The sequence below is a fragment of the Thamnophis elegans genome, chromosome 12, assembly GCF_009769535.1.
Source record: "Thamnophis elegans isolate rThaEle1 chromosome 12, rThaEle1.pri, whole genome shotgun sequence".
In the NCBI taxonomy this organism is placed as follows: domain Eukaryota; kingdom Metazoa; phylum Chordata; class Lepidosauria; order Squamata; family Colubridae; genus Thamnophis; species Thamnophis elegans.
The window spans coordinates 21410417-21434584 of record NC_045552.1 but is presented as its reverse complement, the minus strand read 5'-3'; the positions used below and the strand labels follow the sequence as shown (position 1 = coordinate 21434584).

The 24168-nt window shown below is 44.5% G+C and overlaps 1 protein-coding gene across 4 annotated transcripts in view; it reads left to right on the top strand.

Annotated features, from left to right (window-relative positions):
• Positions 1-6077: 6077 nt before the first annotated feature.
• MFSD2A (major facilitator superfamily domain containing 2A) overlaps positions 6078-24168 on the top strand; it is a 52298-nt gene continuing 34207 nt past the window's right edge. Inside the window, exons 1-4 of one of the 4 annotated variants that reach the window (XM_032228456.1) lie at positions 6078-6306; positions 7013-7017; positions 9125-9246; positions 12574-12698. In XM_032228456.1, coding sequence (XP_032084347.1) covers positions 6206-6306; positions 7013-7017; positions 9125-9246; positions 12574-12698 — 353 coding nt within the window. In that variant the 5' untranslated portion in view covers positions 6078-6205. The other 3 variants (XM_032228452.1, XM_032228453.1, XM_032228455.1) reach the window with 3 other exon arrangements.

Here is a 24168-nt window from a genome sequence, read left to right as displayed (position 1 = left end):
GAAGACTCAGGGAAGATGGGGGAATGACATTAATCATCCTATTGACGTAGGTTCTATGAAAGAAACCTAGATTCTTTCTTCAAAGATTGGCATCCAATTTGGTCAACTGCCTCTATACTGAGGCGTTTGATGTTCCCTACATGAATGCTGGGTTTTGACTTTCCCTTGTTGATTTGCGCTTTCCTACTGTCTATCCAATGTTCCAACTTGGCAAGATTCTTCTGAATCTTGATAGTGACCTCCAACATGTTTACTCTCCTTGTTTTTCTGTTTCCTGCAGATTTTATAGTCATACTAGCTGATAACCCGGTGTTGCCCAGGTATTTATTTACAGGGGGGGAAATGTCCGGATCAAACATAATTTCTAATGTTGGACTTTCCCCCTTACCAAAGGGAGCCCCCTTGTGGAATACTGTGAAGCCGTTACCATGGCAACTCCACTGTGCTGTACAGTAGAATCCATTTTACGGCAGTACAGTAGAAGCCGTTTTAAGGCACAACATGCTGTATCTTAACAGAACACACACTTTGAGGGGCTTTAGGAGTGTCTTATCCCCACAGTATTTTTTTTCAAAGGGTAAGTCATCTGTGTACCATGTTTGGTTGAAATTGCTTGAGCGTTCCAGAGTTATGCTGGAACACACACAAACATACACACACACACACAAACACACGTTTTTATATATATATAGATTTTCTAATTCCACACCCAGGTCATTTATGTATAAATAGAGGCAATCCTTGATTTATGACCATTTGTTTAGCGACAGTTTGAAATTACAATGGCACCGAAAAAAGTGACTTACAACCAGTCCTCCCATTTATGACCATATCAGCATTCCCATAGTCACATGAGTAAAATTTGGGCACTGGGCAAACAACATGTATTTACAATTGTTGCAGCATTCTGGGGCCATATGATTTCTGTTCATGACCTTCTCAGGTGGTTTCAGGCAATCAAAGTCGGTGGGGAATCCAGGCTGCTTAACGACCACATGATTCCCTTAACAACTGTGGCAAAAAGGGTCATGGAATTGGCATGATTCACTTACCAACTATCTCGCTTAGCAATGGAAATTCTGGTCCCAGCTGTGGTTATAAGTCAAGGATTATCTGTACACTGGGACCTTTTTTGCTTAACTTTATGATGTACGTTCAATGCTTCCTTCCAGCTTGACACAGAATCAGTGATGGGGACAATGGTGCAACCAACTCCATATTCATTGAATGGTAGCATAATCCGGTCCACATTTTACTATGTTCTCTCCTAGGATTTCAGCAGAGGCTTTGCCAGTGGTGGCACAGTGGTTAGAATGCGGTATTGCAGGCTAACTTTGCATTCCTACTGCCAGGAGTTCGATCCTGACCGGTTGAAGGTTGACTCAGCCTTCCATTCTTCCAAGGTGGGTCAAATGAGGATGCTGGCATTTGTAAATCACCCAGAGGGTAATGGACAGCACTATGGGCTGGTATATAGTCTAAGTGCTATTACTATTGCTATTGCTATTGCTAATCTCTTCCACCATCTACCTAGTGCCAAAATGTTTTAAGCTTCCTCTGCTTAAGTGGGAAGGAGCTTAGAAGAGGCAGAAGATTAGAAGAGCTCTGTTGCTGTACTAAAAATATGCCCGTATATTTTTCCAAGCTGGTGTAAATCTTGATGCCTTGGGCGGGGTTCCAAGAATTGCAGTGGGCAAATTCTTTCCCACTTCACCCCCTTCTTTGCAAAGGAAAAGCTGTAGTCCTGATCCTGGCTCTTGCCATGGCTCTGCGAATCAAAAACGATTATGTTCTCACTCTTTTGCTCTCTCTTCTGCTCCTCTCAGTATGACATATGTCCACAACATATGACCATAATGTAAAGAAAAGCACCATGAAGCAGTAATGTGTCTAAGTGCTATTAGTATTGCTGATTTGCTGAAATCAAGGTACGCTATACCCACTACAATTCCTGTGGCCATCCATACTGGTTATTCTACCCAAAAAGACAGAGAGGTTTGTGTAAAACCTGCCTGCTTGTATGACATTTCTGGTCTCTAACATTTCTTCCAAGCGTGCTCTTTTTTTGAAAAGTCTTCGGAAAAAGGCATTAGTTTGAGGAAACTTTAGTGTAAAGTTTGACAATTTGCACACCTTCTTGCCTTGTCAGAATAGAGTAGAGTAGAGTAGAGTAGAAGAGTAGAATAGAATAGAATAGAATTGGGGTGGGGTGGGGTGGGGTGGGGTAGAGTACGGTAGAGTAGAGTAGAGTAGAATACAACTTGTCTTTGGTGCATATACTCTCAGTGTACGTAAAAGAAAAGATACATTCATCATGAATCATAAGGTACAACACTTAATGATAGTCATAGCAGTGGTGGGATTCAATTTTTTTTACTACCGGTTCTGTGGATGCGGCTTGGTGGGCATGGCTTGGTGGGTGTGGCAAGAGAAGGTTACTGCAAAATCCCCATTCCCACTCAATCAGCTGGGACTCGGGAGGCAGAGAATAGATGGGGGTGGGGCCAGTCAGAGGTGGTATTTACCGGTTCTCAGAACTACTCAAAATTTCCGCTATCGGTTCTCCAGAACTGGTTAGGACCTGCTGAATACCACCTCTGAGTCATAGAGTACAAATAAGCATTCAAATCATATTAGGAAACAATCAATATAAATCATAAGGATAGGTACATAGGTCTTCAGTCACAATCTTGTTCCATATTTGTTAATACCTTAATTGTCTATTTTCTTTACTTTTCACGAGCTTACCAGCACATGGTAGTACAGCTGTCTTTGTTCAGGAAAAAGGAAGAGCAGATGAATGGTTACACTGTGGAATGGATTACCACAATAGCCACCATCATGAAAAGCTTTTTAAAATGAATGTGACCAATTTATAGCTGAAAGTCTGCTGGTCAGTTATCGAAAGGCTGCATTTTCAAGTCAGATTTTTTTTTAAAAGACAACAACTATCATTTGTTTAACAAACCATTTTAGCCTGCAGGAAAACTTCATGCCAGAAATAAATGAAATTCAGGATTTAACCTGAAGGCCAATTAAATGCACACAGGCATAATAGCATTCACTGACTTTCCACATTACTTTGAAGCAAAGTTTTTTTAAAAATTAAAAAATTTCAAAATCTCACATTGAAATTTTCTTTCTTCTCAAAAATCTGGTTTAAAAACTGGAATCCTTAATCCAGCCAGACTTTGCTACGGCTTTTAAATCCCACACTGTTTATGGGCTTTGCGGAGGCATAATTAACTCCAAGGCGTACCTTGAAAGTTTTCATAATACAATGAACAAAGCTAAGGCTTACTCAATTAACCCAGTTAATTGAGGAGTTACCTAAGCCCCTGAACTACAAATGGGTCAAACAGACTTGAATAAAATATCCATAAGCTAGTCTGTGCTTCGGTGGCCTTATTTACCCAACATCCTTAATCAGATGAATGGAAAATTTAGCAGCACTGACTTGCATTCTAGGTTAGTTTCTTGGTTTGATTTCTGCTTTGTGGGTTGATTCAACAACCAGATTAAACATGATGGGTAAACAGATTTCAGGATTAAAGTGAGGGTCAAACTCAACCCCTATTCTACAGTTAGTTATACTGTACTCACCTCAGGTGAAAATCCAGAATAGGATATTCATCACTTTACACTGCATTAATTATGAGGAAGATGGGTGTCTTAAAATATTATAAAATATTATTAAAATATTATAAATTACTGTAATGAATAGGTTTGAGCCCAACCAAGCCCAAAATTTCCATTGCTAAGCAAGACAATTAAGTGAGTCTTGGCCCGTTTTCCGACCTTTCATGCAACAGTTGTTAAGTGAATCACTGCAGCTGTTAAATTAGTAACACGGTTGTTAAGTGAATCTGGCTTCCCCATTGACTTTGCTTATCAGAAAGTCGCAAAAGGGAGGGACACTGGAACCGTCATAAGTACATGCCAGTTGCCAAGCGGCTGAATTTTGATCATGTGGCTACGGGGATGCTGCAAGACATTTATTAAGTGAGACTTGTCCCGTTTTACAACCTTTTTTGCAACAGTTGCTCAGTGAATCATTACAGTTGTTAAGCGAGTAACAGGGCTGATAAGTGAATCTGACTTCCCCATTGACTTTGCATGTCATAAGATCACAAAAAGGAAATCACCTGACCCCTGGGCACCACGAGCATCATAAATATGGAACCAGTTGCCAAGCATCTTAATTTTGGTCACATGTCCACAACAGTCGTTAGTGTGAAAAATGCTCCTAAATCCCTTTGTTTAGTGCCATTGTGATCTTGAATGGTCAGTAACCGAACGGCTGTTGGAAGCCCAAGGCTACCTGTAAGCATGCGGTGCAAATACTGTACAGGTAGTCCTCAACTTATGACCACAATTGACCCCCAAATTTATGTCGTTCAGTGAAACATTTGTGGAGTGAGCTTTGCCCCGTTTTACGATTTTTCTTGGCACAGTTGTTAAGTAAATCACCGCAGCTGTTAATTTAGTCAGATGGTTGTTGAGTGAAGCTGGTTTCCCCATTGACTTTGCTTGTCAGAAGGTCGCAAAAGGGGATCACATGACACCCACACACACCCCTATGGTCATAACTATGAACCAATTGCCAAGCATCCATGTGACTCTACTGCAATGTTGCAATGTTATAAAGTGTAAAAAAACGGTCACAGGTCCCTTTTTTCAGTGCCGCGGTAACTTTGAATGGTCACTAAATGAACTGTTGTTAAGTCGAGGACTCCCTGAATCTCAGAAAAGGCTGCATTCTTTGGATGCCAACCTGCCTTCCATCGAGGACCTGTATTCTGCATGAATCAAAAAGAGGGCGGTGAAAATATCTACAGTCCCTTCACATCCTGGACATAAATTGTTTCAACTCCTACCCAAAAAATGACATTATAGGGCACTGCACATCAGAACAACTAGATACAAGGACAGTTTCCCCCCAAATGCCTTCACTCTGCTTAACAACTAATTCCCACAAAACTGTCATATTACCTACTAAGACTGTATTACTATTCTTCTTCTCTTCCTTCCTAGTACCTATCTCTTCCCACTTACGACTATAACCATGTTGTTTGTATCTTTACAATTTATATTGTTTTTATTTGTTTCCTAGTACGATTTGATAGCTTATTAGTAACCTTGACTATCACTAAGTGTTATTTCTTATGATTCTTGATTAATGTATTCTATTTTATTTTTCTTTAGGTACACTGAGAGCATCTGCACCAAAGACAAATTCCTTGGGCGTCCAATCACACTTGGCCAATAAAGAATTATTTTTTTAAAAAAATATTTTTTTTCATTTTCATAACAAATAACCACATGTATACTGTTACCTAACCAACATTATTTTATATTATTAAATATTTACATCAATTCGTCTTACCATCGACCCCCAAGAACAATTATTAGCTCTTCTGCTCTCCATACACCCTACGCCAAAAGAGAATTCTATTCTATTTTTTTACACGCAGACAGAAAGAAGTCATTTTTTTGCAGCCCGCGTCTGTCTTGCAAGGCGAGAACTGCCAGCTGTCCGGAGTGGGAAAGGCGAGGGTGTTTTCAGAAGCTCAGCTCCGGATTGGCTCCCTTTACACGTCCAGCATTTTTGGGGTGCTTCTAATTCCAGCAGAGGCGCCCTCTCCCCTCCCCTTATGAGGCTGGGGAGGAGCCGCGGGTAGCGGCCCGCGAAAAAAACTCCGCCCGCCGTAGAAAGGAAGGCATTCATTCATTCTCCTCCGCTCGGATCCAGCCGTTCGGGACGCTCACGTCAGCCTTGCGATCGCCCGCCTTGACGGTCCCGCCGCTGCTCTCGAGACAGAAAGGTCTGAAAGCGAACTGAGGCGAGAGAGAAAAGAAAGAAAAGAGGAAAAGTGGGAGAAAGGAAAAAGAAAAGAGGAGAAAGGAAAAGAAAAAAAGAGGAAAAGAGAAGAAAGGAAAAGAAAAGAAAGAAGAAAAGAGGAGAGAAAGGAAAGAAAAAGAAAGGAAAAGGGGAGAAAGGAAAAGAAAAGAAAGGAAAGGAAAAGAGGAGAAAGGAAAAGAGGAGGAAGGAAAAGAAAAAAGAGGAAAAGAGGAGAAAGGAGGAAAGGAAAGGGGGAAGAAAAGACAGAAGAAAGGGAGAAGGAAGGAAAGGAAAGGGGAAAAGGACAACTTTCGCGCACGGAGATCAAGTGGATTACTCGGACCCGATCCCCTGGGCTTGCCAATGGCCAAAGGAGAAGGAGCTGAGAGCGTCTCTTCGGCTGGCCTCTTGCAACCGAGCATCTTAAAACCGGAGGAACTGATCCCATCCAAGGTAAAGCGAAAGTCATCGGCGGAAGCGGGAGGGCGAAGGCCAAAAGGGGCCGGGGGAAGAAGAAAAAAGTTAACTAAGGCGCGGAGAGGCTGGAAACCGCGCGCGAAACTGGCCCTGCTTGCAAGCCCAAGGAAGATCGACTCCCGAGGAAGCGCGGCTAGAAATAGCTGGGCGATCCACGTGCAGCCCCCGGGGCAGTCGATCCACCGGGAAGGGATCCCCAGAGAGCCAGAAAGCATGGAATGTGTCTGGGCGGTGCGCGCTGCTCGCTGGCTTCCCCCCCTCCTCCCAAGCGGACCCGGGAGAGCCTGAAACGCCCCATCCCCAAAATAAAGGGGGTCCTGGAAGGCGAAGTTCGGCGAGCCGTCCGGATCCCTCTCTCCGGATCAGGGCGGAGGTGGGCGGGCAGGCGGGCGGACGAGCCTTCCTTATAAGTCTCGGAGCCTTCAAATTCGAGCGGGCTCTGGGTGAACGATCCACCATGGCTCTGCTGCGGACGCTTTCTGGCCCCTGGCGTTTCCTCAAGGTTAGTCCCTCCCGGTAGGTCGGACGTGCGGACGGGGCAACGGGAGAGTAGTGAAGGGGACTGAGAAGAGAGGGAGGAAGAAGAGGGGTTGACTTACACCGCGTGGAAGCCCCCCGCCTCTTTTAATAAGAGCTCCCACCTCGGGTTTTTCGGCGAGTCAGCCTTGGAGTTGTAACTAAAAGCGCTACGAGGCCTCGTGGAGTTCAAGTCCATTCATAAACGGTGAGAAGAAGGGACGGCCCCCGCTTTGGGCAGCGGCTTCCTCTTTTGGAAAATATATACATATAAATATAATACACGAGAAAAGCAGTCGGCTTGTTTCTCCTTTTTTGTAAAAAATGTATTAAATGGGGAAGGGGCAGGTTTTCCTTTTCTTTTAGTTTCTTTCTCAAAACTTCGTGGCCGTGTGTGTTTGTGTGTGTGTGTTTCTGCCTCTTTAAGAAACAACTGTGGTGCTCTTACGGAGAAGTTGCAGGTTGTTTCGGAAAGGGGTGGGGTGAGGTTTTAATGTGAGGGTGGCTTTTCCAGGATTTAGCTTCCCTCGTAGCCGTGGGTGGCCGGAATGCCCCGATTTTTAGCGTGGGGTGGGAAGTGATCGATGGGTGAGAATGTGAGCCTGGGACTTGAGAGGTCTTGAAAGAATGAATGAACTCAGTGCTGAAAATCGTCTGGCGCTCTCTTACTCAGTTTCCGCTTCTGACCAGGATGGCCAGTGAACTGACCAGGATGCCAGGAAACAAACCTTAATAGAAAAGGACAATTCAGCCTGTGGCTTCTCTCTTAGACTTGATGTTTATAATCTGTAACCTGAGCACTGAAGGGATGGTTGGCTTTTGAGGGAGAGTTTGTTGGAGTCTGTGAGACGGTTTTTGGGTGACCAGTTATGTCTTAAATGAATGGCCTGTTTCACTCAAAAGGCTAAACACCAAATCACTGCACATCCAACTGCACTGTAGTCTAACCATGCAAACATGGCCACTGTATATTGATCTTGGGGTAACCATTGAATGTAAGCCAGGGTTCAGGGCATAGCATTTGGCTAGGCATTACGGCACTCACCCCATGTTTTGAATTTAAATACCCATTCAGCCTCAGCCAGCATATCCAATGGCAAGAGAATGCAGGACTGTATCCAAAATACCTGGAGAACATCAAATTGCCCACCTCTGATTAAGAATGATGTGAAGATAGTCTTTGTGTCTGGGTATATAACTGGAAGGATCTCACTATTCCCTCACTTGTAAACTGCCTTTTCAGTAGTAAAAACTGAACTGAGTTTCAGAAAAGAAGTCTAGTTAAATCAGGAATTGCAAACTTTTTCAAAACATCTCTAAAAATCACTCCTGCGATTTCAGCCAATATGTTTATGATGATCCTTCTGAGTTCACACCACTTGTATTTACCAGTTGGTTGGATTGGATGTGTGATTACCGCAACTTATTGGAGATGATGCACAATTGCTATTTTCACCCAACATATATAATCGTAGTAGTATAGCCTTTATTGTCATTGTACATCATGTATACAATGAAATTGGTTAATAATCAACACTGGTAAAAATCCAGTGGTATTCAAAACTCTGCTTTAACTTCTGGATTGGATCCAACAGGGTGAAGAGGACCTGAAAGCTGAATAATTTAATGCAACGTCTCAAGTTTTTCAATCTGTAATAATCATTGATAGCACATCCAGAGTTGTTTGGGTGAATGGGGAGGCTGTTACAGCCGTACACCCTGCTGGCAGTGGGAGAAAGTGTTTCATTGTTTTTTCACCCCAATTGGGCTGAAAGCGTGAACAAGCACCACTTTTTCTGGACTAGCTTCTATGATCTGTCCTTGGTGAGATTTATTGCCTGTTTAAGCTGGGATATTTGCTAAGAGTGAACAAAGAAAGTTGTCGCTAGAAAGTAGGAGTGATAAATACCCTGGGAAGATACGTGCAAATACTGCTAAAGAGTCTAGAAGGTGCAAAATTCTCCCTTTCTAAAACCAAGTACAAACCAAAGCACTGGGTCAATTTCTTGTTCAGTGTATTGTGTGAATCCAGAAAATAAGTTAATTCCATAAATTGGGTTGGGTGAATTTAAAGATGAATTGAATTTGTGGAACATAGAGCAAGTATTTCTCATCCATCCTTAAGACATGGGAACTTTAACTCCTAGAATTTCCCAGCCAACTTGCGGGGAATTGAAGTCCACATGTCTTAAAATGGCCAAGGCTGAGAACCACTGATACAGAGCAAGTCCTATTTGATCTTTCTTCTGTAGTTTTAACCATTGCTTCCAAATTTTCTTTTCCAGAGAGAAAGCAAAACAAAGCTATCGATATGCAGCAAAGTGTGTTATGCCATTGGTGGAGCACCCTATCAAATCACTGGTTGTGCTTTGGGATTCTTTCTACAGATTTACTTGCTGGACGTGGTGCAGGTAAGTCTTAACTGGCTTCAGTCTTTTCTTTGAGGCTGGGGGTGGGTGGTCAAATCAAGACTTATTGGGGACTCCAATTGGATTCAACTCTAGGCTGAGCCACGTCTAAAGATTTGCACCCAGTATAGATTTTCTTTAAGGGCTGTTTGTTTGGGTTAGAGTTCCCAAAAGCTTTTCTTTCCATGCAAAATTTCCTACATGCTCCACTCTATGTAGAACCATCCCTTTTCAAGGTAGCTTCTTGCCTAACCTTTTGCTTGAGATGCTAGCTTTCTATTACAGAGGTACTTTCTAGAGTTCCCCAAAACTTTTCTTTCCATGCAAAATTTCCTACATGCTCCACTCTATGTAGAACCATCCCTTTTCAAGATAGCTTCTTGCCTAACCTTTTGCTTGAGATGCTAGCTTTCTATTACAGAGGTACTTTCTAGAGTTCCCCAAAACTTTTCTTTCCATGCAAAATTTCCTACATGCTCCACTCTATGTAGAACCATCCCTTTTCAAGATAGCTTCTTGCCTAGCCTTTTGCTTGAGATGCTAGCTTTCTATTACAGAGGTACTTTCCTGTTGCTCTTTCAGATTGGGTCTCAGTGCTGTGTCCCTAGTACCCACCCTATGGGCAGCCCTCCTTCATGCAACCCCTTACTGAGCTCAGGATCCAAGGGCTTCTGCACACCTGTGTAAAGCTAGTCTTCGACTTACAACCCCAATTGGGAACAGAATTTCTGTTGCTGAGTAAGGTGGTTATAAAGTGTGTGGTGCCCAGTTTTACGACCTCTTTGCCACAGTTGTTATCGGTGTCAGAATCATGCAGTTGTTGAGCAAATAATACAATTGTTAAGCAAATCCAGCTTCCCCTGTTGACTTTGCTTTTGAAAGCTGGCTGGGAAGGTTGAAAGTGGTGATCCCATGACCCTGGGAAATTGCAGCTATCATAAATGTATGGTCTTTGCCAAGCCCCCAAATTTTGATCATACAACAGTGGGGACATTGCAGTAAGGGATGATTGCAGTGGTAACCATTGCAGCTTTGAAAAATTGCTAAATGAACTGTTGTAAGTTGAAAATTACCTGTAACAGCTTTGCACAATGCAGCTTTCTTGCATCCAGAATCTTCCAGATGTGGTAGAATTAAATTGCCCTGAAATCTTAGCAGCACAGGAATTACTTCTTTGGGAACTCCAGGAGTTACTAAGCAATAGCAAATAGGCTGCCCCATTCACCCAGAGCATGGAACGGGGCAATTAATTTTCCCAAGTGACCACATGAGAAAATGAGACTGTTTTGAAGAATCAAAACAATAGGACTGTACACTTATTCACATTTGATTTCTAATTTCTGATTGACCTCACATGGGCCAAACAGGGACAGCCGAAAGGCCAGATGTGGCCTGGAGCTGCAGAATGCTCAGGTCTGATCCAGAGAGTGCTAGCTTAGGGAAGGAACCATCCCCCAATTGCAGAGGCGTCTCTTTCTTTTCTCTTAGCTGGGACTTCATGCTTCCCTTCCATGTCTTGTCTTCCTGGGGCACAGAATGCCTCTAGAATTTCTTGACCTAATCTGAACCAAACCACGTGTCTCACCCCTATTCTAGTCTGATGTATAACCAGATTGTTGAAAGCATTGTTCAGTCCATTTTGCATGCTCCTAGCAAGTGTTCTCAAATTAAGAACATCTTGTTTTCTCGTGGTGCATTGCTTGCCTCGATTATATGTTCGCCATGGCATTTTGCTTTCAGTCAATAACCCCTGCTGAGAAGAGCAACACATTTGCTATTGCTTGGTAACTCACTGACTTGAGTTCACACATCCCACAAAGCCCTGACTTGCTTGTACTGTAATTTGTTAAATAAACCATAATCCCACAAGCCCAATTAATGATATGTACAACTGTTGATATGTGGTTCCATCTGTATTTTGGCCCCGTTGTCCCTGGAAGCCTGCGTAGCATTTCGAAGTTCATCGCTTCGGATGAAGAAAGCAGCTACTCAATATTTCAAAACTAGAGGGTGGCAGACCTAAAAATGCAATTAACGTGACCATGGAGATTCTCAATCATCCAGGTCACAGTTGTCCCAAACATGCTTTTTCCAAAAAGCAACTGGACTTTCTTGGTTTTTTTTCTTTGAAAACATTTCACTTCTCATCCAAGAAGCTCATCCAGAAATGAAGAAACTTCTTGGATTAGAAGTGAAACATTTTTAAGGGAAAAAAATCCCAAGAAAATCCAGTTGTGTTTTTAAAGCACCTTTGGGTTGTAATTAATGTAACTTCACCATCTGATAAACCGCTCCATGTTCCAGCTTGTCAATGTCAGGCTTTAGCTAGAGACAGAATTCAAACCACTTAGAGAAGCTCAGGAGAACATATCAAAACCACAGAGCGAGTCACACAGGTAGCCATGGTGGTGCAGTGGTTAGAGTGCAGTACTGCAGGCTCCTTCTGCTGCCTGCCAGCTGCCTGCAATTTGGCAAATTGAATCTCACTATTCTCAAAGTTGACTCAACCTTCCATCCTTCCGAAGTGGGAAAAATGAGGACCCATATTGTTGGGGGGCAATAACTCTGATTATCTAAACTGCTTAGAAAAAGCTGTAAAGCACTGTAAGCTGTATATAAGTCTAAGTGCTATTACTAGTCCTCAACTTACAATCAGTCACTTAGCGACTGTTTGAAATTACAATAGACTTAAAAACTACTTAAGAGCTGGGTTCAAAGTTCCAATGCCTTCTCCCAATCACATGGTGCATTTTGGGTGCTTGGCAACTGGCCAGCATTTACGGCCATTTGTAGCACCCCACAGTCATCTGACCATAACTCATAATGTTTTTTTTTCTGGAAATAAGCATTTACTTCTGATTTCCAGCAAAAAAAAAAACCATCACCCATTGTCAACAATGGGTTCGCGTAACACCTGGGGTGCTCATTTACGACTGATCCAAAAAAGGTTGTAAAGTTGGGCGGAGTCATGTGATGACCCGCTTAATAATCAGCATGATTTAGCCAGCATAATTCTTGACTCAATTGCAGTCATAAGTCGAGGACTATCCCTATTTATTGGAAGAGATAGAAAGCCATTACCAAGAGAATTTCAGCAACTGCAGCTCACTTGCAAACTGACTTGAGTTTATATGCATGGATTTGGTTCAAATACTGAATTTTCCACCTTGCCCTACGGTAGCTCTCTTCCCACTGGGTTGGCTTGTTTCTACTTGTCCTTTTTTTTCTACAAGAGGCCAATTTGCTTTTCTTCCCCTTATGACTTTCAGTGAGAGAATGAGTTCTCACGCCTGAGTTGAATGGAGGTTCTTCCCTTCTTCTGTTTAACAGATGGACCCCTTCTACGCATCCCTCATCCTGTTTGGGGGACGGGCGTGGGATGCCATAACTGATCCCCTGGTGGGTTTCTTCATCAGTAAAAGCTCCTGGACTTGCTTTGGACGCCTGATGCCCTGGTAAGCATGCTGTCATGTTTCTGAAAGATGCCCTAATTAATTTATGATCCTCAAGCCAAGTTTCAAAAGAAACCCAGTCATTTATTAGGAGCAATATTTCAGCAATACCCTAGCGGAGTCAGATCTGACCTCATGTAAGTTACGGCTAAACTTTGCCCCTGTTTCCTCCCCCCAGTCTGTGTCATAAATCACATTATCCAATGAGGTGCTCCAGCAAGCTGCAGAATTCCACGCCTCACAAGCCTGCTGTGGCTAATCTGAGATCTGACCCTGGCTGAAGGTATGCATGGAATGTGCTCCCCTTTTCATCCATGGCAACTCGATAACAGACATGGTAGTGCTTTGCAAGTTGACATATGCCTGGATGCAGTCTTGTGGATGCCACTTTCAAACAAAATTTCATGATGTATGGCAGGGATATCAAACTCAATTTCATTGAGGGCTGCATCATGGCTGTGATTGACCTGGGTGGGAGGAGACTGGGTGGGCATGGCTGACTCGGTGGTTGTGGCCAGCTTGACACCACTCCCCAAACTTCTGGCATGTTTCCTGTTCACTGGGTAGACCAGGTCAAAGCCATGCTGGCCCAATGTTTCCTCTTTGAATTTGGTAGACTGGGCCAAAGCGATGTGGGCCAGCCTGTTACATTTTCCAGGATGGCCCTGGGGCCAGATCTGAGCACATCCGGGGCCGGATCCAGCCCGTGGGCCTTATGTTTGATACCCCTGATGTATGGTGACATCTATAGAGTTTTCTAGTTACAGTCTTCTTGTAGCAGGAGTAGTTTGCCACCACTTTTTTTTAGATGTTATTTTATCCAATAGCCCGGTGTCTCTTGGATATGAGAAGTATCCAAGAAACCTTGTTTAGCTTTTTGAAGATTAACCAAGGTTGGCTTATGTTCCGCCACCTCCTGTGATGAAACATAAGGAAGCTCAATTACAGCTGATCACAAAAGCACATTTGTGTGCTGTTCTTGGTAACAAAAGATGTTTGTACGTTACTTTGTGAGATTTTTTTTTCAATACTAGAATTAGAACTAGTCTTCAAGAACTAGTCTTCAACTTGGAAAGCTAGTCAGAGATGCTCCTGTAGTCATTTGAAGCCAAGCTCACTTAAAATCAGTCTTGACTGCTGGGGATTGAATTTATAGAGATAATTGTAACCTTGTTGTTTGCCGTTCTTGATTGGAGAATGTCAAAAGCACCAGGAGGGTTTTGATCCCTGGTGACTTGAGTTGGATGAGCTGGACTAGCTGCAGGCCCCTTTCTCCATTGGGGCTGTAGAAGAAGCTTATTAAAGGTGGAGGAAGTGGTTGGTGTGAATCATAGTCAAGTGAGAAACATTCAAGGGTTGCATTTGAGGGTACCAGTAATACTGGCAACTCATTATCTCCCTTAGTTTTGTGACTGCAACACTGTGGATCAATTCTGCTTCTTCCCCAACCTGGGAGATAATTTTGGGTCCTTGTAGGAAGGTGACTTGGTGAAATTGAGATGTCTTGCATGGTCTGAGCTTGAGATGCAAAACGTCTGTAGAGCTTCTCAGCCATCCAGGTCATGGTTGTCCCAAAGGTGCTTTTTTCAGGAGGCAACTGGACTTTCTTGCTCTTTCTTTTGAAGACGTTTCGCTTCTCATCCAAGAAGCTTCTTCAGCTCTGACAGGGTAGTGGGGAATGGAAGAATTTGTATTCGTTGCAGACAGCTGGTCATTTGCATTTTTTTAGAGGGTCCTTGAAGCACTTGGAAGTTTATCTGTGTCCTCAGGCTCACCTGAGTAGTGCTGGTTGTGAAGCAAAAGTTGTATTTTGGTGGGTCATAAGGAAGAAGTCAACTAGCACTTGGCTAGTCCATGAAGGGTTTTGTATGTGTAGATATATATATATATAAAAACACAATAGGTCACACATTCGTTCAAGCTACATCTTCTTCCTGGATATTCCATTCTCCCTCTGATTGTTTGCTTGCTTTCCTCCCACCCACCCCCAATTTCAGCTGTTGGTGAGCATTTTAGAGATAGCAGGCCCCAAGTGGCTTGGGGGACACCTGTTTTCTTAATTTATAGCAAGCATGAGCAGAAGATTTTTCAGGATTGTTCTTGAAATCCATCTTCCTGACCATATTAATGCTTTTTGGAAAATAGCAACTGCATAGCACCAGATTGCCTACAACGGTATTGTTCAACCTTAGCAACTTTAAGATGTGTGGACGTCAACTCCCAGAATTCCCCAGGAAGCATGCTGGGAGTTGAAGTCCACACATCTCAAAGTTGCTAAGGTTGTGATACATTGATATAGCTCTGAATCACCTGCTCAATTCAGAAACCACTACTAGAACATCTGAAAGTTGACCAGCCAGCTCTTAATTTGAACCCCTCAAAGAAAAGAGAATTCCCAATTTCATGAGACAATCTTCCCTTGATTTACAGCTTATACAAGTCAGGGAGTTTGTTCTGATATCTACCTGGAAAGGTCTGTAAATGGAATTAAGATTATGACTCAGAGAATGAGAATACAAGCATGAAAACCTCCACAGGATATTATAAAATGGGAACGCACAATGTTCTCTAGCTTACATTTGGATTTTTTAGGTATACCTAGTGCTACAGTCGAAAAATTGTTGCTTGATGCCAAGACATTCAAACTTTGAGTTGATTTAATTCACTTTTATGTAATTAAAACTTGTAGTTAAGAACAATTGGCAGTTAGAATCCTTGCCCATTCAGCATGAAAATTATCTATTGGTAACCAATGGTCCTCGATTTATAACCATAATTGAGCCTGAAATTATGGTCATAACTTGAAGGGGCCATCATAAGTTAAAAGCATTGTGTTATTACCTATAAAATGGTCAGATATTTTTCAGGCATGGGTTTGATGATCTCAGAAGCATGAAGTTTCCACTGTTAAGCCAACGAACCAGGAACTTTTAATAATTGGCTGGAATAACTCAGTCCCCTTTGGCTAGAATCATGTATATAGTCATGTGTGAGTCATGTGCTAGAGTCATTTGCATAGATTGGCCTTTAAAAGAAAAAATATATAAGAGCAAAGAATGTATGAATAAATAAGTTCATTCAGCCAAGCTTTAGGGGCTCTCTTTGAAAGACGCTTTTGTAAAAGCTTTTCCTGACTCTGGGTTCAGACAACCACAATAAGCCCATGTGAATAAAACACTAGAATCCCATAATATGCAACCCTCACCTAACAAAAATGAATTGTGTTTTATTATGCTGGCTGGGAAATTCCGGACGTTGAAGTCCATGTATCTTAAAGTTGCTAAGGTTGATGAAATACTGGTCTTACAGGTGGACCTCGATTTAACAACCATTTCTTTTGCAAAAATGACTTAAGACTGGTCCACACACTTGCGTGGCCATCATAACATCATAGCATCCCCACGGTCAAGTGAGGATTGCACGAGGCCGAAGGTCTTCAAACTTGGCAACTTTAAGACTTGTGGACTTCAACTCCCAGAATTCTCCAGCCAGCATAGCATAGCTGGCTGGAGAATTCTGAGAGTTGAAGTCCACAAGTCTTAAAGTTGCCAAGTTTGGGGACTCCTGCATTAGGCCATTGATAGCTAACCTTTTCTGGACCAAGTGCCCAAAGCGTGCATGTATCAATGTGTGTGTGCCCCCCTGAAGCCCCCAAATGGAATGCATGCACAGCCTGCGCATGCACCCCACATGCACATGCATGCTCACGCAAGCCCCCTGCACATGCTCACATGAACCCCTTCACACACCGCGCCTCCCACGCATGTGCGACAGAGCCCTGCAGACCAGCTGGCTGGTGGGAGGTGCACGCGCATGCACAATGGAGCTGAAGTGGGGCGACGCCTCGTATGCCCACCGAGAGGGCGCTGCATGCCACCTGTGGCACATGTGCCATAGGTTTGCCCTCATGGCACTAGGCATTCCTCATGTATTTACAATGTTTGCAGTGGCCTGCAGTCCCGGGATCACCATTTGCAGCCTCCCCAGTTGGCTTCTGACATTGGGAGGAGTTGGGTTCATTTAACAAGTGCAGTGATTCACATAACAACAATGGCAAAATGGTCATAAAACCGTCTGCGACTCACTTATCAACTGCCTTGCTTAGCAAGGGAAACCTGGTCCCAACTGTGATCCTAAGTTGAGGACTCTCTGCACTTCATATCTATCAAAAAATGGTTGGGTTGCCACATGTGATATCACAAATACATGAACCCTAGTTTAGCTTAACTTAGCCCGAACATGTGTGGATCCAAACAGAGAATCTCAAAGTCTTCACCCAGTGCCTTCCAGGCAGCTGCCCTCACCCTTTGCCAGAAAATGACTGTACTGGGCCTGCTGGCTGGTATTGGTGTGGCATGAATTGGAGGGTGCAGGGAAGCCCTATGCTTGAGGAATGCAGGTGTGTATATGTATTGTGTTGCGTTGAAGTGCTCTCCTGCACCTATAGTTTCTGCTCTTGGCATTTGCCCAGCGTAGTGGTTGTGTCCTCTGGAAGGCCTAAAACAGCCTCCTTATCAGCAGCTAAATTTAGTGTCCCCTGACGCAAGAAGAGCCTGGGATTTAGGAGATCGTGTCCTCAGACCTCTGATCAGAGGCCGCTGTCCTTAGCTCTGCAGGACACCTTAATGCACGTTGCAGACCAATCCTTTGAGAATGGCCACCAGCTCGGTTTTTCTCCGGCTCTTCCTGCCATGAAACCATGTGAAATTTTGCAGCGGTTTCAGATGGACATTCCTCAAAGTTAGTTTGCCCTTCCATCACAGGCTGTCCTGGACTTACACTATAATTGAACCCACAAGTCGTGAAGATGGTTCAGAGGTTGATCCGAGTTTATGACATTTTTTTGTGGAGGTCATAAAACAAACTCATTGTTCTCTATGGGGTGGGTATTTTTTTTGCTGGAAACCAGATGTCAGGCTTCCAAGTAACACCCCCAAGGAAAGAAGACTCCGAGGGTTGAAGTTCCTCAAAATTCCATTTTATTAGAGATGTCATATTGGCACATCTGGGAAAACCCGAATCTGAAAGCTTCCAGGTTTTCCCTACCCAAAACAAAGTCCAAGCCCCTGCCCAGCACCCACATGTCCATCACATGGCCCAATCAGGCACCATCCCAACTGGAGGTGCCTCCCAGTCACACCCCTCCAGGTGCAAGACAAAAGTACCTTGACTCTCTGAGAAAGGAATGTTATTATGACTATATATCTCCCCTACTCCATAGAATCCCCCCTCCCATTTTCCCACAGCATTAAATGCGGCAGGCCTGAAGTCCCAATGCAAAAGATGGCTTCCAGGCCTGACACCAGAAATAACTGCCAGTTTCCAGCAAAAATATCCTCAATGACAGCTGTGGGACTGTGGGGTGCTGCAAACATCCATTAATGCTGGTCAGTTGCCCAACATTCCAAAGATGACAGCTGCCCACCCTAGTCATGTGAAACGGCCCCATTATCACACGACTGGGGGGGGCAGCTGTCAAAACGTCAAATCTGCATTGTCGTAAGTAGCTATGTTGCATTCCATGGAACTTTGAACAGTTTCTAAGCGACCAGTTGTTAAGTCGAGAAGTTCCTGCATGCATGCTCTTTCTGAGATACTTGCTCACTTCATGTGTAGAGGGTCAAAGCAAGCAGACAGACAGAGCACCCTGCCAGGATATTTCATGCTCTTTTGTGGTGTGCAAAGGTTTTGCAACAGTTGCAAGGAAGCCAAGGAATCCATCAGACAAGGATAGGAGAGACATCCGCCTGTGGGAAATCAGCGGTGACGTTTGCAGAACCTGCTAAACCTGGTTATGGTTTTAAGGGTGGATATGTACCCAGTTGGCCGTTCACGCAGTTAAGTGGTTAAGAGTAGGAGTCTCCAACCTTGGCAACCTTAAAACTTGTGGACTTCAACTCCCAGAGTTCCTCAGCCAGCTTTGCTTTGCTTTGCTGGCTGAGGAACACTGGGGGTTGAAGTTATAGTATAGCCTTTATTGTCATTGTACATCATGTATACAATGAAATTGGTTTTAGCCTCACTGGTGCAGTCCATGATAAAAAATACAAACAACATAAATAACATAAAGAATAATCCCTATGCAAGTAATTAGGAAAAGAAAAAGAAAGAAAAAGAAAACTAGTCATACGTTTCCGTATGTGTATGGAGAGATTGTGATTGTGTTTAAGAGTCTTTAACTCCATAAGGATAGAAACTATTTTAAAACCTATTTGTTCGGCTTTGATGTCTTCTTCCCAATGGTCACTGACCAGGGTGTAAATCATCTCTGAATATCTTCCTTACTCTGTTAAAGCAGTGAGACCTGGCGATGTCATCCAATGGTGTTAGAGGGCAACCAATGGTTTCTTGTGCAGAATTGATCACTCTCTGTAGTGCCTTCTTGTCCACAGGAAGTCCACAAGTCTTAAAGTTGCCAAGGTTGGAGACCCCTGGTGTAGGGCACAAGATATTAAGTAAAGATAAAAGTTCCCCCGCACATGCATGCTAGTTGTTCCCAACTCTAGGGGGTGGTGCTCATCTCTGTTTCTAAGCCGAAGAGCTAGTGCTGTCCTGAAGATGTCTCCATGGTCATGTGGCCGGCATGACTAAATGCCGAAGGCTCATGGAGCACTGTTACCTTCCCACCAAACTGGTCCCTATTTTTCTACTTGCATTTTTTTTATGTGCTTTCAAACTGCTAGGTTGGCAAAAGCTGGGACAATGATGCAAACCCAGAAAATAGACTAATTGAGAAAATTCACTTGGCCTGTTCATGAATCTGGTTACTGAACCAGCCTTTGTTGTGGGAATTGAAACTGGAGGTTGCAGAGTTAAGGACATTGCCTTGAGCTCTTGAAGGAAAGACCAGAAGTAAATTTAGCCATGAGTTGCTGTTCTTCTCTCCTGCATTTCTACATGGGAGGCTTTAGTATGAAAAGTTTCCAAGCTGTTGTTGAGCTAGCCATGGAGCCTTTGGCATTTTAAAGTCCTTTTATGATTCCTTGAGGCTTTGTGCATCAAAAGTAGGGGAAAAGGCCAGTGGCTGGGCATGGAGAGAAAGGGGAAGAAAGAAGGACAGGCATCTCTAGGGAAAAATTGACCCCACCAGGGCCACAATTTCTCACTGCAAATTCCATGGCTTACGACATTTTTGCATCCTATCTCAAAACACAAGTACAAAATCTGGGATTTGCATTGTGAAATCCCGATGCAGGTTTGATCATTTTTGCACCATTGTGGTTAGTCCTGTATCCCATTGCAAAAACATGATTTGCCATCTCTTTGCCTTCTCTCCAACCTTCCCCACCTGTGACTTTTTCAATGGAACTCCCCCCTCTCGCGCCCCCCCCATGTGCTTGGCATCGCCCAAAGCTTTGCTTGCAATAAAGGCTCATCGTGGCAATAAGAAGCAGATTAACACTTTTCATCTCTTTCAATTGGCGTTGCACTCAGATCAAGGGCCACGTTGAGTTCCCTCTTGACTTTGGAGTCTCCTTTGCACCCGAGCACCACTTCCCTTTCCCAGGAATGGAAACAGTTAAGCCGCCAAAGTTATGCAAGGGGTGTGTGCAGTGTGTGGCGTGGAAAAGGAGACGTGTGTGTAAAACACACCATCCCCAGACAGCCAATGGGGAGGCAGGGCGTGTGTGCTTGCTAACATTCCATCTGGCTTCCTTCCTCCAACGGGTCTGGGGCCACGCCTTGGCTGGAGGTTACTTCGAGTCAAATGACTCAGTCACCTTTGTGGGGTGAGTAGGATGGGAGACCGGCTGGGCCAGGCTGGGCTGCAGCTTGTTCTTCTTATGTCCCATTTTTTTAAAAAAAATTAAGACTATCAAATAGAAATAAAAGTAATGGGCAGGTGAGAAATTGGAAGAGAAAGGAGCAGGAAAAAAGCATTGAGTTCCAACTTTTTTCAGCACTGTAAATTACCAAATTTACAGTTTTTGACTGAATCAGCTTAATAAATCCTAACCACTTCTATGGTTGGAATGCAATATTGCAGGCAAACTGATCAAGTGAGGAAACGACCTGGAATTAAGGAGAAACTTCCTAACAGCGAGAATAATTAACCAGTGGAACAGCTTTGCCTTCAGAAGTTGTAGGTGCTCCAGCATTGGAGGCTTTAAAGAAGAAACTGGATATCCACTTGTCTGAAATGCTGTAGGGCTGTGATGGCAAATCTATGGCACACATACCAGAGGTGGCACGCAAAGCCACCTGTGGGCACACATGCCATTGCCAGCTGCTCTTCCAGGTTCCGTCTTGTGCATGCACAGTGGCCAGCAAACATACATGCGACAGGATCCAGAAGAGCAGCTGGCCACCTTGAACATGCATACCGCCCGGCTGGTCTCTTCCAGGTTCCATTGCTCTGGCATTCCAGTTTTGGCACTGAGTGCCGAAAAGGCTAACCATCACTGGTATAGGGCAATGGGAGCCAATGTTTTGGGCATCATGGACCAGTTTCATGGGGAGAGGGTTTTCCATAGAGCGGAGCAGGCCTGGTTTCTCATACTGCCTGCATCCCGTGAGTGGGATTTCACTTGTTTGTGTGGGGCGGTTTCTGGCAGACCAGTGCTTGTCCAAGGTCCAGGGGCTGGGGACCCCTGGGATAGGGTCTGCTGTTTGAGCAGAGGGTTGGACTAGAAGACCTCCAAGGTCTCTTCCAGCTCTATTCTGTTCTCTGCCCACAGCCTGGAATTCGATCTTGACAGGGTTCGGGGTTGACTCAGCCTTCCATCTTTCCGATAAAATGAGGACCCAGATTTTGGGTGGCGTATGCAGTGGCTCAGTGGCTAAGATGATGAGCTTCTCAATCAGAAGGCTCAGCAGTTCTGCGGTTCGAATCCTAGTGCTGCGTAACGGAGTGAGCTCCCATTACTTGTCTCAGCTTCTGTCAACCTTGCAGTTCAAAAGCATGTAAAAATGCAAGTAGAAGAATAGGGGCCACCTTTGGTGGGAAAATAGCAGCGTTCTGTGCGCCTTTGGCATTTAATCATACCAACCACATGACCATGGATATGTCTTTGGAAAGCGCTGGCTCTTCAGCTTTGAAACGGAGATGAGCACCGTCTCCTAGAGTCAGGAATGACTAGCACATATGTGTGAGGGGAACCTTTACCTTTACCTTATGCTGATTCTATAAACCACTCAGAGAGGGCTATAATAGCATTATGGGGTGGAGTATACTGTAAGTGCTATTGCTATAACAACAAATTAAGCAGCAAAACCGAAAGAAAAAATTTAATTTTGTTTTTTTCTGTCCTGACCACAAACTTCAGAAGCGGTTTCTAGACAGAAATAAAACTGGATATATTCTTTGCTGGCTGCATTTTGCTCTTGAATAGCTCTGCTCTTGCTCTCACAGACCGTCTCTCTGGCTGGAGGGATTCCCGAAAGGACATTCCCCCCCCCCCTTCCTTAGCAAACTACATTTTCAGCACTGGACACGTCAGTTTCCTTTCTTTTCAGAACTAGGTGAAGTTTGTAAAGATAAGCGAGCTGAGAGGACCATGGAAAGGCTGAGTAACTAGCAACCCCTGTGCGTATCAGAAGCAGCAGGAGGAAGAGAGAGAGCTGCTCTGGGTTGAAGCCCGGCTGGGAGTTGCTTCGTTTTCGAGGGACACGTCATTTTTGTGTTCCACTTCACTGGAAAGAAGTAGCCGGGAGGAAAATACACACATTCCAGGATCTTCCTCTTTGACTTCCTGCTTTCAGCGTGCCTCTTTCATGCAGGATGCAAATGAAATGTCAGGCGTGCCTCTGTTCAAAACCCAAGAAAGGAAATCCCCCCCAAACTCCATGTTTGTTAGAGAAGAGGTACTTTTACTGAGTTTGAAATGATAGCAAGGAAAGAAAAGCAGGATCAGAGGCTAAAGGCGTGAAAGTTACATATTGAAAGTATTCCCAAATCCCTCCCCCCCCCCCAAGGACCCAGGCTGAATGTCCAATCCCCAACTCATCAGAGGTGGGTTCCTACCGGTTCAGACTGGTTTGGCTGAGTAGGTAGTAACTCTGATGGACACACACCCCGAATTGGTTCTATTGGCGGCGCCATCTTGTTTTTTGCTTCTGCGCCAGGGGTGGGTTTCTCGCCCCGTTCCAACCGGTTCGGTTGGAACGGGGCCGGCGGTGTCCTCGTGCACGCGCGCGGTGCACGCATGCATACTAGCATCTGCGCGATGCTCCAGCTACTCCTGGACGATCGCACAGGCGCTGTATGCGTCCTGCGCATGCGTGGAAGCGCAGAACTCGTCAAAACCGGGTAAGGACCACGGGCGGGCGGGTGCGCCTTTCGCCGTTCCCGGAAGTTACTTACTTCCGGGTTCAGCGACCAACCGGTTCGCAGGGACCGCCGCGAACCAGTTGAAACCCACCCCTGTTCTGCGCATACCACTGGAACTTCAAATAGTCACTAAATGAATGTTGTAAGCCAAGAACTGCCTGTAGTCTTGGATCTACCAAAACGTAAAGGGTCATTCATTAATTTGTTATGAAAATGCCCCAAATCTCTTCATCGGTTTTACTGCAGAGTCTTCACCTTCTGGATAACCTTATTTGAATGTCCTACAGGGAAGTGAAGCCAGCTAAACGTGTTCAGTCCTTCCATCTCCCTTGAATGGATTGCCTGAGTTCCTCTTTTCTCCGGGTCTCATTTTACATATCAGGCATGCAGACTTGATCTCACTAACCTTTCTCCCAGTCTAAAGAAGGCCATCTTGGCATGTCACTTGCCAATGGAGTGTTTAAATTCCTCTAGTCCTCTTCCTGCTGCTTTTCTGGATGATTTTTCCTTAGTTTTTGCACAAAAAAACCCCCATTGTTCTGCTTTTGATGCATTATGGACATTTGCTCCACCAACTCCCCTAGGAGGTCCTAGGACGGTGAGGGCAAACCTGTGGCACGTGTGCCACAGGTGTCACACAGAGCCATAGGTGCTGGCACATGAGGTGTCAGCTCCAGCATGCATGCGCCTGCCAACCAGCTGATTTTCAGACTTCTGGAGGGCCGGGGAGGCTGCTTTCTCTCTCCCCAGGCTTCAGGAAAGCCTCCGGAGCCTGGGGGTGGGTGAAAAATGGGTCCAATAGGCCAATTGGAAATGTGGAAATGATCTGTTTCCAGCTTCCGGGGGGGCCAAGGGAGGCCGTTTTTGCCCTCCGCAGGCTTCAGGAAAGCCTCCTGAGCCTGGGGAGGGCAAAAAACAGGGCCAAGGGTGGGTCGGTGGATGTCATGCACACATGCACAGGTGGGTGGGACGCATTGCATTGTGGGTGTGGGCCAGTGGTGCGTTTCAAAAATTTTAGAACCTCTTCTGTAGGTGTGGCCTGCTTTGTGGGAGTGGCTTGCCGGCCATGTGACCAGGTTGGAGTGGCTTGCCAGCCATGTGACCGAGTGGGAGTGGCTTGGCAGTGATGTGACTGGGTGGGCATGGCCAACTTGTAAAATGTGGAGAAACTCACTTAATAATGCTCTTGCTTAACAACCAAAA